We start from the raw sequence: 16,905 nt of genomic DNA on the forward strand, positions 1-16,905 counted from the left end.
TCAGAACATTAAAGGTAAACCACATAGCACTTTGTTCTATAAATGGTACTTCTAAAAGGATACATTTTAGAAACAGATAATATAACTATTGGCAGTCATTGCAAGCATTGCCAAAGAATTTACCTGTATATAAGCCTTGCTTAATGTAGGAAGGACTCTAGAAACTAAATCTTTCAACCTGTGAATGATGGAAACTAAGAATGCTCAGTTTATTTAATTGATTTATGTAAATTTTGTTTTAACTACTAAGAAAGGCATCGGTCTGCCAGAAGGATAGGTTGGAATATTTAAAACAAAAAATTTGTCAGGACCATTTCAAGATTCATTCTTAAAAGTATTATATCTTTTATGGGGAAAATAGTCTTATTGTATTCTACTAAATGTCTTCATTTCTTAATCAGGAATTGCAAAAATCGAAGTCAGAGCTTATATGCCTTTATAATGAAGTTCACAATCTTCAAGGGGAATCAGAAAGCAGAGACCATTTTTTACAAGCATGTGACCTGTTACAAAGAGAGAATTCTGAATTAGAAACAAAGGTGAGACTGAGTTAGGTATTTAAATGTTCAATATTTAACGTAGCTTTTATGAGGATAGGATAAAAGGAAATTAATTTTAAGCAACAGATGATTGGGGAATTGGAGTTTATTCTATTATTATAGCATAAATTGCCATATACTGCCATATACTGTGGATTATGAGTCAAGCTACATGTCAAGATAAATATTCGGACTTCAACCAGTACTTGGCAATTAGGATTAATCTGCAAATTTTTTAAATTTAAATCAGCTTCCCACCAACTTCATTTTTGGAGCACATATTATAATGTAAAATATTTATTTAAATGTCTTCAATTTAAAAATTTAGGATCAAAACATCTTTCTATAATGTAAAAGATTTATTTAAACGTCTTCAATTTAAAAATTTAGGATCAAACCATCTTTCTCAGTTACACTGAAAATTGGGCTTAGAATTAGGAAAATGTTCAAATGTCCTGATTCAAGCTTGTTCCCTAAGTTTAAAAATGGCTTCCAGAGAGATTGCTTGCACCCAGGAGTTAGAGGCTGTAGTGTGCTATGATTGTGCCTGTGAATAGCCACTGCATTTCAGCCTGGGCAGCATAGTGAGACCCCATCTCTTAAAAAAAAAAAAAAAGGCTACCTGACCAGGGCAAAGAATTCCCATCTAGTCCAATACTAGACTGAAAGGTTGCCTGTATAATTTCTAAAGTCCCACCTATTAGGTTATCACTATCTCCTCCTGGCTGAAAATTCCCTTCCTCAATCACTCTTTTGACCTAGACTAAAGATTAAGGAGCAAAGTCTTGAATACAGCTGTTAAAATATATTAGGCTATATTTTAACACCATATGTAAGGTGAATAACTAAATCAAAGCCTAATTTAACCTATGTATAGTTACCCCAGAAAATCAGGAGCAGGTTGCTGAGGGATTGGGACATAGATCAGATAGCATGTGACACGGGAGGGAAAGGTCCAGAACACAGGGTTTGCTACCTGGGAGAGTAGATATGTAGAGCATAATATACAACTAAGCCTTTTTTGTGGGACCTTGTCAGCAAGGTAAGTTATCATCATGTTGTACAGTTAAAGGACCAGGCCTTTTAAAATATAATTGAAAAAGTTAACAACAGATGAGCTGAAATGAGAAGAATATAATATAAAATGAAGAGATCCAGATCTGCTCTTCTGGTAATCTGGGTCTTCTTTTTTCTTAAACTTTTTATGTTGAAATAATATCAGACTCACAGAAAAAATTATGAAAGTACAAAGACTTCCCATGTACTTTCACTCTTCCAAATGTTAACATGGTATCGTGTTTACCTTGTCATTGTCTCTCTTTCCCTCTGCACACACACACACACACACACACACACACACACAGAGACACACACACAGGTAGGTTTTTTGTAAACTCTTTGAGAGTAAGTTGGAGACATAATCTCCTTTACCCTTAAATATTTCCATGTGGGTTTACTAAAAACAATAACATCTCCTGTTACCACAGTACAAGTCTCAAAATCAGGAAATTGACATTGACACAATACTATTATCTAACCTATAGCTCATATTCAGATTTTACCAATGACTTCCCTCTATAGCAAGAGAATAACTTTTTTCCTAGTCTGAGATCCAACCCAGGATCATACATTGCATTTAATTGTCATGTCTCTATAGCTCCTTCAGTCTGCAAAAGTTCCTCAGTCTGTCTTTGTCTTTCATGACTTTGATATTTTCAAAGAGTACTGTCTCAGTCAGTTTGGGCTGCTATAACATAATACAATAGACTGGGTAGATTAAACAACAAATATTTATTTCTCTCAGTTCTAGAGGCTGGGAAAGCAAAGATCAAGATGTTGGCATATCTGGCATATTCAGTGTCTGGTGAGGGCATTCTTCCTGATTTGCAGACAGCTGTCTTCTCATTGTATCTTCACATGGCCAACAGCAGAGAGACAGAGAGAGTGCAAGCTCTTTCCTGTCTCTTCTCATAAGGGCACTACTATGATCATGAGGGCTGCACCCTTGTGAATTAATTACTTGCCAATGGGTCCTCCTAATACCATCCCATTGAGGGTAAGGCTTTCAACATATGAGCTTTGAGTCAACACAAACATGCGGTGCATAACAAGACCATTGATTTTGAAGAATGTCTCTTAATTTGGATTTGTCTGATGTTTTCTCACAATATAATTCAGATTACCCATACTACAGAGATAATGTTGTATCCTTCTCAGTGTATTTTATCAGGAGACATGACTTTTTTTGTTCTATTGCTCATGATATTAACTTGGATCATTTGGTTAAGGTACTGTCTACTGGATTTCTCCACTACAAAGTTATTACTTTCGCCTTTGCAATTCATAAATATCTTGTGGGGAGATACTTTGAGACTATGTGTTATGTTTCCCATCAAACTTTTATTTATTAAAAGTTTCTGTTTTGAATCTTTGATTTTTAAATTATATTCTAGTTTTTCTTCAGAATATAGAGTGCTTTAGACTTAAAGATAGTCTTGCTAAAGAAGTTGTATGTATTTGCTGAAGCCCACATTTTACAGGCTGTCATTTTGTTTGGGTTACAACATCTAGACTCATACAGAATTTCAGAGCTGAAAGGAGTATGATCATGTAGGCCAACTCCTTCAGTTTACACATAAGAACAAGGCCCAGGGATATGAGACTGCTGCCAAGTTACATGGTGATTCTCAGCCTATGCTCTTTCTACCCTAGCCTAAGGCCTCAATCAGAAAGTGGAACCATCAGCTTAATTCTTATGCTACTTAAACATGGCTGATTATTAAACTGAGCTACATCACTAAGATATAATTTTGGTAGGAAGAAGTCTGTGGAACAGAGTTGGTCCTGTTCCACAATATCCATGTCATGGAGGGTCTGATGGCTTTAACTTTCTTTGTTATAAAGAGTAAAGCTTCTACTCACTTAAGAGATACACTACTTTGTCATGTGAGAATTCAGAATACCTAGAAAATGCTCTGTGTTAGTGTCACCATCCTCTTCAGAAACCCTCAGCAGCTTTCAGTTTGCTATAACATCAAATCTAAACTCCACCGTTTTATCCTTTTTTTTTTTTTTTTTTTTTTTTTTCGAGATGAGGTCTGTCTATCACTCAGGTTAGAGTGCAGTGGCAATATCATAGCTCACCTCCCCCTCCTGGCCTCAAGTGATTATCCTGCCTCAGCTCCCAAGGAGCTGAGACCACAGGCACATGGCACCACACCTGGCTAATTTAAAATTTTTCTTTAATAAAGACAGGGTCTCCCTATTTTGCCAGGCCGCCTTTCTTTACTTCTTAAGAGACTAACATTTATTATCTGTAATGTTTACATTTTTACAATGACCACAAAGATTAGTGATTAAGTAGCATTTTGGAATATTTTTTCCTGCTTACAAAAATAATGCAAGCTCATTAAGAAAATTATCTTTTACGTTCCTTTATAATCTGACCTCTCCCTTCAATCTTGCCTTATTCCTTCTGAGTAGCTGGGACTACAGGCACCTGCCACCACGCCAGCTAATTTTTTGTATTTTTAGTAGAGACAGGACTTCGCTATGTTGGCCAGGCTGGTCTTGAACTCCTGACCTCATGATCTGCCCACCTCAGCCTCCCAAAGTGCTGGGATTACAGATGTGAGCCACCAGGACTGGCTTTCTTCTTCCCCCACCCCTTCCCTCCCTCCCTTCCTTCCTTCCTTTCTTTCTTTTCTTTCTTTCTCACTCAGTTGTCCAGGCTGGAGTGCCATGGCATGATCTTGTCTCATTGCAATCTCCACCTCACAGGTTCAAGTGATTTTCATGCCTCAGCCATCTGAGTAACTGGGGTTGCAGCATGTACCACACCTGGCTAATATTTCTATTTTTAGTAGAGATGGGGATTCACCATGTTGGCCAGGCTGGTCTCAAACTCCTGCAATCTTGCCTTATTTCTGCAGCTCCTTACTTTGTAGCCTCTATTCCAATGAAATCATCCTCCTTACTTTCCCCCAAATTACTCTATATTCAGTTCTACGTCAGTGCCTTTGACCATATTGCTCCCTATGCTTAAAATGTGCTATTTGTGGTCTCTTCTCTTATCTATATCTTCCCAACTTGAAAGGACTAGTTCAAGACCAACCTTCTCCCCTAGAAAGGTTATAGTCCATATGAGATTATATGGATTTTATGAGATTATAATCCATTTTACACACTGTAGTTTCTCTTCAGAGAATTGAAAAGGCATAGGAAACCAAAGGGATCTCTTAAAGTAAACTTAAATTGATCTTTATAATTAAGTCCATTGTGTTCTTAGAATCAAACATGTAGAAGCTTTGCATTTTCAGACAGCCTCAGGATATGAATCAGGCAGGCTATTGTCTACCTTAGCACAATACTTTGATGGGGATCCATTTTCCTTTCTTATTTTTTATTCCATTCTATTTGTTTGTTTATTTGGGTACAGACACGGGGTCTTGCTATGTTGCTTAGGCTGGACTCAAACTCCTGGCCTCAAGCAGTCCTCCCACCTCAGCCTTCCAAAGTGCTAGGATTACAGGCATGAGCCACTGCGCCTAGCCCATCTTCCTTTCTTAGAATTATTCCCCACCCATCCTTTCTACTCCCTGAAGAAAATGTTTTTTCATTTTATATGAAGATATAGAGTAACCTTTCAGGAAAGGAAATCTTTAGAATCTGTTTGTCAAAACAAAACAAAAAGACTGAGCAAATTGTTTGCCAAATCACAAAAGGCAGCGACTCTCAAAGGCTCTACTTGCAGAATTACATGGGAGGCTTATTTAAAGTACAGATTTCCATTTCCCCCCCAGACCACTGATAGTGAATCTCACTCAGGGTAGGGGCTACAATATTGCATTTTCTTTAACAAATATTTTATTTTTTATTTTTATTTTTGAGGCAGGGTCTCACTCTGTCATCTAGGCTGGAGTGCTGTGGCCTGATCTCGGCTCATTGCAATCTCCACCTCCCAGGCTCAAGCCGTTTTTCCATCTCAGCCTCCTGAGTAGCTGGGACTACAGGTGCACACCACCACGCCCAGCTAATTTTTCATAGAGACAGGGTCTTTCCGTGTTGCCCAGGCTGGTCTTGAACTGCTGGACTCAAGCAATCTGCCTGCCTTGGCCTCCCAAAGTGCTGGGATTACAGATGTGAGCCATTGCACCTGGCCAAGACTGCATTTTTAATAAATTCTTCAGCTGATGCTTTTATATCATAGCAGTTCGAGAACCACTATGGAAGAAAGTTCTTCTCTGTAAGATACATCTAATATTCGTATAGATATAGAAGATATCTCTGTAAGATATATCTAATATTCTTTCTAATGTTTTCTGGTAGCAGTATGTTATTGCTTTTTATTATATATTACTGCTTTTATGAATCAATGAAGTACATTCAAAACTTGAAAACAAAAATGTGTGGTAATAATGTAAAACTCTGTAGATCACATATTTGTGCTTGTTAAAAGGTATAAACAAATGCTAAACAGCACTCTGAGAACCCAACCCCAGAGACCAAAAATACCTTTAAAAAAAAATAAATAAATAGGAATTTACCCTTACGCCTATGGTTAAAAAAAAAATCGATTAAGTTATGTAACAACTGCAAAGTATTAAATTAAGTTGGAATCAGACTTCAATTAGGATGTCATTTTATATTATATAAGCCAATAGTTAAGCATTTAATGAAATCAGTATACTTTTTTCACAGCTATATAAAAGTATGCAAAATAGAATATTTGTCTTTTCACTTAATTTTGCAGGTCTTGAAGCTTTCACAATAATTTGCACAATTAAATCATTTTACTGTAGGGGGAAAAACTGCACCTTCTAATTTAATTACAAGTGAAAATACCTGTAAAGATCCTGAATCTAATGAACCAATTTTGGAAACAGAAATTCAAAGCCCAAAGGAAGAATTACAGGCGTGAACCACCATGCCTGGCTGACTTACATTTTTAAAGTTTATTTTTAAGAGTAAGATGACTGCTGTGCTATAGAATTCAGGTTGAAAATCTTGTTTGCAACACTGTCTTGACTTGTAGCTTTTTTTCTCCTGATTCTACTACTATAATAAGCATTTTGATAGATTTTATTTTTATATTTGCACCAAGTCCCAAATTAGGAGAAAGAAAGCAGAAGGAAATTCCAGAGGAGTCAGTAAAGGAGGGCAGTTTTCCAAGAGAGGGGCAGAAGGAGGAGGGCTCGCAACAGAATCGAGATATGAAAGATGAAGAAAAAGAACAGCAGTTAACCATGAAGCCTGAGGAAGTTGTGAGGCTTAGAGAAGAGCTGAGCCATATAAATCAGAGCCTTCTTCAGTCTCAGAGCTCTGGGGATAGTTCAGATGACAGTGGTGCCCAGGTAGGTGCTATAAATACATGCCCTGACTGGGTTCGTTTCCTCTGATTGGCTGTGGATATAAGCATCATTTTAAATACCATCATTCATATATATGTATTTTTTAATTTTTGTAGGTACATAGTAGATGTGTGTATTTATGGGGTACATGAGATGTTTTAATACAGGTATACAATGCATAAAAACCACATATGGAGAATGGGGCATCCATCCCCTTAAAGCATTTATCCTTTATATGACAAACAATCCAGGTACACTCTGTGAGTTATCATATAAATTTGTGAGCAATATTATAACCATGGCCTGAATAGTAACAAAATAGCAAGTAAAATCTGAACTAAGTCCATCAGTTGATGCACTTTATTATAAAATGTTCGTAAACTCCATCTAAGCTCAGCAGGAAAATTACCGATTGACTGTTGACATCTGCCCTAGCCAGATGGGATTTGGGGATGGTAGGATGCACCACATTTGCCATTTCTGGTATGTAGCTTACTAGACAGAGCACTTCATTTTAGTGAGGAAAAGACGACAGACATTTTATTATTTTAATTATGGCTTTTGCTATTTTACTAGGGATCTGCCTGTAGGAGAAATAAAAATAGTGACTACAGCCACATTTTGGTTCTTACACCTCAATTTTACAGGTTCTCTCTTATACAAATTAAAATTTCTCTACATACACCTTTCCAGAAATTATTTTGAGATCCACAGAAGGGAGGCCTTTGTACTCATAAGTAAACAGAAGGCTGATAATATACATTTGAAAAGTGATTCAAGTATACATTTAGAAAAAGAAAGAGTAGCATTAAAGGAAGTTAAAAAATATATTTGAAAGGATTCAGATACAGAGTTTGAAAACTAGACAAGTCACAGTAAACAGGGAAAATATTTACCTGTAAGGAGATTTAGATACACCTGTGAAAGGAAAAAGAGTCACTGAATTTGTTCAGAAGACCAAAGGGGAACATGACATCAAATATTTAAGAAGAGATTACTTTTACAGCTCCAGATGGACATTGGTCAGTGGACATTGGCCAGTGTGGGAGGCTTGAGCAGAAGCTGAACACTGTGATCACAAAGATTATCAAGTATTTTCTTAGCCAGTAGTCTTCACTCTATTGCCACAATAGGAACGAACTTGCCATTGGGACCAGTATTTTATGAAGTTCATTTGTACTTAATGTTTATTTTATTAAAATAAAATGTTAAAATTTTTAAACAATAAAATATTTAAATAATTAAATAAAATATTTTATTTATATTAAATATATTTAAAAAATATTTTATTTATATTAAATATACTAAATAAAATATGTAAATAATAAAATATTTAAAATTTTAAAATATTAAAAGCTGATAAAATTAGGATAGTTAAGGCTAGTTCCAATTTGTTTTATTTTAATTCTTAAGGAATTTGTAATTCCTTAAGATGGAAAAGATGTTAGGCATCATCTGGTCTTATGTCTTTAATTTACAGACGAATAAATGAAGACTAAGAAAGGTAAATGGCTTAATAGATCTGTTGACTGAGAAAAAAAAAAAGACCCCTGTGTACTTACCTTGCTCTTTTATGTGGTTCCGAGTAACCTGATTGAGTGTATATGCTCTGCAGTAACTTTCTACCAGGATTATATGGTGGGAAAACAAATAGAGACTCTTGTTGGCTGCTTGTCTAGTAGCTAGCTACTTCAACAGTTGACTTTCTTGAAAAATAATTTGCATTGCTACTCTGGCAGAGTGACTGAACTGGAAAATGTAGATGAGAAGAACTACTGTTCTGGTTTTTCCATCCTTCAAAAAAAGCTAAAACTTTTGGGCCTTTGTCCTTTTGGTAAAACTGGGGTGCATCTCTTGTATACAGTATCTCTGTTTTGGTATGTTAACCTATAGGCTGTTGATTATAAATTAATTGTTAAAAGCTGTTATATAATGGTTAAACAAGAAGGTAGAATGGTGATCAAGGCATTCCATGTTGTTTGCAGATGGAAAATGAAGACAGTTAAGGGAACGTTAGGAAGCATCAACAGTAATGGGTAACATTATTGAGTGCTTATTAAGTGCCAGACATTGTGCTAAGTGCTTGCATGTGTTGTCTTTCTAACTCATCTCCCCATCCAGCAGTAATCATTATTAGCCATATCTTAAGATGAGGGAATTGAAGTATAGAAGATGAAGTAATCTTTCCAGGATCACCCGTTGATAAGTAGTAGATTCAGGACTGAAACACAGGCGTATCTAATTCCAAAGTGAGGGTTCGGCTACGATTGATTGGAGTACCAGAAGGAGACGGGGAGACTGGAAATAAACTGGAAAACACACTTCAGGATATTATTCAGGAGAACTTCCCCAACCTAGCAAGACAGGCCAACATGCAAATTCAGGAAATACAGAGAACACCATTAAGATACTCCACGAGAAGATCAACGCCAAGATACATAATCATCAGATTCTCCAAGGTTGAAATGAAGGAAAAACTGTTAAGAGCAGCCAGAAAGGCCAGGTCACCTACAAAGGGAAGCCTATCAGTTTAACAGTGGAACTCTCAGCAGAAACTCTACAAGCCAGAAGAAATTAGAGGCCAATATTCCACATTTTTTAAGAAAAGAATTTTCAACCCAGAATTTCATATCCAGCAAAACTAAGCTTCATAAGCGAAGGAGAAATAAAATCCTTTCCAGACAAGCAAATGCTGAGGGATTTCAATGCCACCAGGCCTGCCCTGCAAGAGCTCCTGAAAGAAGCACTAAATATGGAAAGGAAAAACCGGTACCAGCCACTGCAAAAACACAGCAAAATATAAAGACCAATGACACTACGAAGAAACTTTATCAACTAGTGTGCAAAATAACCAAATAGCATCATGATAACAGGATAAGATTTACACATAACAATACTAACCTTAAATGTAAATGGGCTAAATGCCCCAATTAAAAGACATAGACTGGCAAATTGGATAAGGAGTCAAGACCCATTGGTGTGCTATGTTCAGGAGACCCATCTTACGTGCAAAGACACACACAGGCTCAAAATAAAGGGAGGGAGGAAAATATACAAAGCAAATGGAAAGCAAAAAAAAGCAGGGGTTGCAATCCTAGTCTCTGACAAAACAGACTTTAAACCAACAAAGATCAAAAAAGACAAAGGAGGGCATTACAAAATGGTAAAGGGAACAATTCAACAAGAAAAGCTAACTATTCTAAATATATATGCAACCAGTACAGGAGCACCCAGAATCATAAAACAAGTTCTTAGAGACCTACAAAGAGACTTAGACTCCCACACAATAGTAGTGGGAGACTTTAACACCCCGCTGTCAGTATTAGACAGATCAACGAGACAGAAAATTAACAAGGATGTTCAGGACTTGAACTCCGCTCTGGATCTAACAGACCTAGCAGACGTCTACAGAACTCTCTACCCCAAATCAACAGAATATGCATTCTTCTCAGTGCCACATGGCACTTATTCTAAAATCGACCACATAATTGGAAGTAAAACACTCCTCAGCAAATGCAGAAGAACTGAAATCATAACAAATGGTCTCTGAGACCACAGTGCAATCAAATTAGAACTCAGGATTAAGAAACTCACTCAAACCCACGCAATTTCATGGAAATTGAACAACCTGCTCCTGAATGACTCCTTGGTAAATAATGGAATTAAAGCAGAAATCAAGAAGTTCTTTGAAACCAATGAGAACAAAGAGACAATGTACCAGAATCTCTGGGACACAGATAAAGCAGTGATAAGAGGGAAATTTATACCACTAAATGCCCACATAAGAAGGCTAGAAAGATCTCAAATCGACACCTTAACATCACAATTAAAAGAGCTAGAGAGGCAAGAGCAAACTAATCCAAAAGCTAGCAGAAGATAAGAAATAACTAAGATCAAAGAAGAGTGGATGGAGATAGAGACATGAAAAACTCTCTAAAAAAATCAATGAATCCTGGAGCTGTTTTTGTTGTTGTTGTTGTTGTTGTTGTTGTTGTTGAGTCAGAGTCTTGCTCTATCACCCAGGCTGGAGTGCAGTGGCGTGATCTTAGCTCACTGCAACCTCTGCCTCCTGGGTTCAAGCAATTCTCCTGCCTCAGCCTCCCAAGTAGCTAGGATTACAGGCACGCATCACCATGCCTGGCTAATTTTTTGTATTTTTAGTAGAGACAGAGTTTCATCATGCTGGCCAGGCTGGTCTCGAACTCCTGTCCTCATGATCCGCCCACCTCAGCCTCCCAAGTGCTGTTATTACAGGCGTGAGCCACTGCACCCGGCCCAGGAGCTGGTTTTTTGAAAAAATTAACAAAATAGATAGAACACTAGCTAGACTAATAAATAAGGGAGATAAGCATCAAATAGACACAATAAAAATGATAAGAGGATATCACCATTGACCCTACAGAAATACAAACTACCATCAGAGAATACTATAAACACCTCTATGCAAATAAACTAGAAAATCTAGAAGAAATGGATAAATTCCTGGTTGCATACACCCTACCAAGACTAAACCAGGAAGAAGTTGAATCATATTGAATGAGCAAAAGCTGGAAGCATTCCCTTTGAAAACCAGTGCAAGACAAGGATGCCCTCTCTCACCATACCTATTCAATATAGTATTGGAAGTTCTGGCCAGGGCAGTCAGGCAAAAGAAAGAAATAAAGAGTATTCAAATAGGAAGAGAGGAAGTCAAGTTGTCTCTGTAGATGACATGATTTTATATTTAGAAAAACCCATCATCTCAGCCCAAAAACTTCTCGAACTGATAAGCAACTTCAGCAAAGTCTCAGGATATAAAATCAATGTGCAAAAACCACAAGCATTCCTTTACACCAACAATAGGCAAGCAGAGAGTCAAATCATGAATGAACTCCCACTCACAATTGCTACAAAGAGAATACCTAGGAATACAGCTAACAAGGGATGTGAAGGACCTCTTCAAGGAGAACTACAAACCACTGCTCAAGGAAATAAGAGAGGACACAAACAAATGGAAAAATGTTCCATCCTAACATCCTAATGGATAGGAAGAATCAATATCATGAAAATGGCCATACTGACCAAAGTAATTTATAGATGCAATGCTATTCCCATGAAACTACCATTGACATTCTTCACAGAATTAGAAAAAACTATTTTAAATTTCATATGGAATCAAAGAAGACCCTGTGTAGCCAAGACAATCCTAAGCAAAAAGAACAAAGCTGGAGGCATCACACTACCTGACTTCAAACTATACTACAAGGCTACATTAACCAAAACAGCACGGTACTGGTACCAAAACAGACATATAGACCAATGGAGCAGAACAGAGACCTCAGAAATAACACCACACATCTACAACCATCTTATCTTTGACAAACCTGACAAAAACAAGCAATGGGGAAAGGCTCTCCTATTCAGTAAATGGTGCTGGGAAAACTGGCTAGCCATATGCAGAAAAATGAAACCGGACCCCTTCCCTACACCTTAAACAAAAATTAACTCAAGATAGATTAAAGACTTAAATGTAAAACTCAAAACCACAATAACCCTAGAAGAAAACCTAGGCAATACTATTCAGGACATAGCCATGGGCAAAGACTTCATGACAAAAACTCCAAAAGCAATTGCAACAAAAGCCAAAACTGACAAAATGAGATCTAATTAAACTAAAGAGCTTCTGCACAGCAAAAGAAACTATCATTAGAATGAACAGGCAACCTACAGAAAGGGGGAAATATTTTGCCATCTACCTATCTGACAAAGGTCTAATATCCAGAATCTACAAGGAACTTAAACATATTTACAAGAAAAAAACAAACAACCCCATCAAAAAATGGGCAAAGGATATGAACAGACACTTCTCAAAAGAAGACATTTACATGGCCAACAAACATGAAGAAAAGCTCAACATCACTGATCATCAGAGAAATGCAAATCAAAACCATAATGAGATACCATCTCATGCCAGTCAGAATGGCGATCATTAAAAAGTCAGGAAACAATAGATGCTGGCGAGGCTGTGGAGAAATAGGAATGCTTGTACACTGTTGGTGGGAATGTAAATTAGTTCAACATTGTGGAAGACAGCATGGCGATTCCTCAAGGATCTAGAACCAGAAATACAATTTGACCCAGCAATCCCATTACTGGGTATATACCCAAAGAAATATAAATCATTCTACTGTAAAGACACATGCACACATATGTTTATTGCAGCACTATTTATAATAGCAAAGACATGAAACCAACTCAAATGCCCATCAATGATAGACTGGATAAAGGAAATGTGGTACATATATGCCATGGAATACTTTGCAGCCATAAAAAGGAATGATATCATGTCCTTTGCAGGGACATGGATGAAGCTGGAAGCCATCATCCTCAGCGAACTAACACAGGAACGGGAAACCACACACCACATGTTCTCTCACTCATAAGTGGGAGTTGAACATTGAGAATACGTCGACACAGAGAGGGGAACAACATATACCAGGGCCTGTTGAGGGTAGGGGGTGAGGGGAGGGAACTTACAGGATGGGTCAGTACGTGCAGCAAGCCACCATGGCACACGTATACCTTTGTAACAAACCTGCACATTCTGCATATGTATCCTGGTTTTTATTAGAAGAAATTTTTTTAAAAAGTGGCTGGACGCACTGGCTCACGCCTGTAATCCCAGTACTTTGGGAGGCCGAGGTGGGTGGATCACCTTCAGAAGTTGGAGACCAGCCTGACCAACATGGTGAAACCCCATCTCTACTAAAAATACACACATTAGTTGGGCATGGTGGCACGCGCCTGTAATCCCAGCTACTCAAGAGGCTGAGGCAGGAGAATTGCTTGAACCCAGGAGGTGGAGGTTGCGGTGAGCCGAGATTGCACCACTGCCACTCCAGCCTGGGCAACAAAGCGAGACTCCATCTCAAAAAAAAAAAAAAAAAAAAAGTGAGGCTTCTTCATAATTACATTATAACCCATTGAAGATTTTTTTTTTCCTAGGGATCTTGCAGCTCTGAGAAAAGCAGATTGTATTTAGATTGCCTTTCTAGCTAAACCAAAATAGGAATTGGAGAGCTAACAGGATTTGAGGGCTTCTGTGTTACTTTAGGGACATAAGCGAGATAAAACTGAAATAGTGACATGGGCTTTTTAGAAAGTTGTAGATAGGAGCATACTGGACCAGGACTAAGGAAACGCTAAGAATATCTTATCTATTGAATTGTATAAGATGGAATTCTTTATCTATTCAGCATACTACTTGTGCCTACCTTTTGTAGAAAATCCAAATGACTATTCTCTTATTTCACTGGAGAAGCCTGATAGGAAAGTGTATTGCTGGCATTTGATACATGTGCTTTTTTACAGCTTTATTCAGGATTTTTTTTTTTTTTTTTTTTTTTTGTTTTTTAGACAGAGTCTCTCTCTGTCACTCAGGCTGAAGTGCAATGGCGTGATCTTGGCTCACTGCAACCTCCACCTCCTGGGTTCAAGCAATTCTCATGCCTCAGCCTCCCAAGTAGCTGGGACTACAGGTGTGCACCACCACGCCCAGCTAAGGGTTTCACCATGTTGGCCAGGCTGGTCTTGAACTCCTGACCTCAGGTGATCCACCCACCTCGGCCTCTTAAAGTGCTGGGATTACATGCGTGAGCCACCATGCCCAGCCTATTCAGGAGTATTGACAAATGTTGTATATTTGTGGTGTACAACCTGATGTTTTGATTTATATGTACATTGTGAAATGATTAAATCAAGCTAAGTTACATATGTATCATCTCACATACTTTTTTGTGGTGAGAACATTTAAGCTCTACTCTTTTAACAATTTTCAAGTATACAACACATTAAGTATAGTCACTATGCTGTATAATACGTATCCAGAATTTATCCTGTCTATCTGAAACTTTGCACCCTTTGACCGGCATCTTCCCATTCCATGCCTCCCCTCCCCAGCCTTGCAACCACCATTCTACTTGCTGCTTCTGTGAGTTCAACTTTATGAATTCAACTTTTTCAGAGTCCACTTATAAGTGAGATCATGCAGTATTTGTCTTTCTGTGCCTGGCTTATTTCACTTAGCATAATGCCCTCCAAGTTCATTCATGTTGTGACAAAAGACAGGATTTCTGTCTTTTTAAAGGCTGAACAGTTTTGCATTGTGTATGTGTGTGTTGTGTGTGTATACTATATTTTCTTTTCCATTCATCCATTGATTGACACTTATGGAAAATGTTTCACATTTTTCTTGGCAAAGATTTTTTGGATGTGACTCTAAAAGCAAAAATAGACAAATGGGGTTGCGTCAAGTTAAAAAGCTTCTGCACATCAAGGGAAACAATCAACAGAGTAAAGAGGCAACCTACAGAATGGGCAAAAATATTTGTAGATCATACGTCTGATAAGGGGTTAATACCCAAAATATATAAGGAACTCAAACAACTCAATAGCAAGAAAACAAATAATCCAATTTAAAAATAGGCAAAGGATGCAAATAGACATTTCTCAAAAGAAGACATACAAAAGGCCAACAGGTATGTGAAAAAATGTTCAACGTCGTGAATTATTAGGGAAATGCAAATTAAAACCACAATGAGATATCACCTCACACCTATTAGAATGGCTTTTATCAAAAAGACAAAAGGTAAGTGTTGGCAAGGATGTGGAGAAAATAGAACACTTCAACACTGTGAGTGGGAATGTAAATTAGTACAACCAATATGGAAAACAGTATGGAGGTTCCTCAAAAAATTAAAAATAGAGCTACCCATATGATCCAGCAATTCCACTTCCAGGTATATATCCGAGGGATTTGAAACCAGTATGTCAAAGAGATATCTGCAGAAGTGGTGTGTGTGTGTGTACACAATGTAATACTCTTCAGCCTTGAAAGAATGTGTTTTATGGGAGTGTGTTTATGGGAGAAGAATCATCAGGAAATAAAAGAAAGTGATGAGGAAGGCTAGAAACTTAAGGTCTCGGCTGAGCGCGGTGGCTCACACTTGTAATCTCAGCACTTTGGGAGGCCGAGGCGGGCAGATCACGAGGTCAGGATATCGAGACCACAGTGAAACTCTGTCTCTACTAAAAATACAAGAGATTAGCCGGGCGTGGTGGCGGGCGCCTGTAGTCCCAGCTACTCGGAGAGGCTGAGGCAGGAGAATGGCGTGAACCCGGGAGGCGGAGCTTGCAGTGAGCCGAGATCGCGCCACTGCACTCCAGCCTGGGTGACAGAGAGAGACTCTGTCTCAAAAAAAAAAAAAAAGGAAACTTAAGGTCTCTTACTAAATTTCCTCTTTCTTTTTGCCAACACACACACACACACACACACACACACACACACACACACACACATTCACATTCTACTTCTTAACGTATGGACTCTTTGAACTTCCCATTTTAAATGTGTTTTACTCTAAAATTGTCTGTGCTTCAATCATTGATATGAAAAATAAGGTAAGTTGTCTGTGCCTAAATGCTTTTGTTAACATAATTTTATTGTTATTTTCACTCTAATATAACATGTATTATATGAACATGTATCGACTATCCATAAATGTGAAAGAGTAGTGTGTTGTAGATAAGCTAACTCCAAAAACATTTACATGTGAATAATCACATTCTGATTATTCCGGTTCTGACAACTTGAACCCATGTTTTACCAATATGCTTTCCAATTGTCTGTGTTTCTCTTTTAAAATGTTTGCGTTAGCATCCATCATCTGGAGAAAAACTAAAATACAACCAGCAAGGGGAAGTACAACAACTTCACCAGAATTTGCACCGGCTCCAGATTCTATGCAACTCAGCTGAAAATGAGCTTCGATATGAACGAGGGCAGAACTTGGACTTAAAGCAACATAATAGCTTACTTCAGGAAGAGAACATTAAGGTAACTCTTGTGGGCACATGCTTTATGGAAAGGTTTCAGTTGGCCCTGGGAATAAACGAATCTAAGTTCCTCTACTTGATAATTCATGATAGGATCCACAAATATGTGAACAATATGAGCTATATGGTAACTTTCTCCTTTA

At 37.8% G+C, this 16,905-nt stretch overlaps 1 protein-coding gene across 2 annotated transcripts in view; it reads left to right on the top strand.

Annotated features, from left to right (window-relative positions):
* Positions 1–16,905, top strand: part of CCDC30 (coiled-coil domain containing 30) — a 149,131-nt gene that overhangs the window by 41,708 nt on the left and 90,518 nt on the right. For both annotated transcript variants that reach the window (XM_030823616.1, XM_030823617.1), the window contains exon 6: positions 16,584–16,763. In XM_030823616.1, coding sequence (XP_030679476.1) covers positions 16,584–16,763 — 180 coding nt within the window. The remainder of the gene's footprint in view (positions 1–16,583; positions 16,764–16,905) is intronic.

Source organism: Nomascus leucogenys, chromosome 12, assembly GCF_006542625.1.
Source record: "Nomascus leucogenys isolate Asia chromosome 12, Asia_NLE_v1, whole genome shotgun sequence".
In the NCBI taxonomy this organism is placed as follows: domain Eukaryota; kingdom Metazoa; phylum Chordata; class Mammalia; order Primates; family Hylobatidae; genus Nomascus; species Nomascus leucogenys.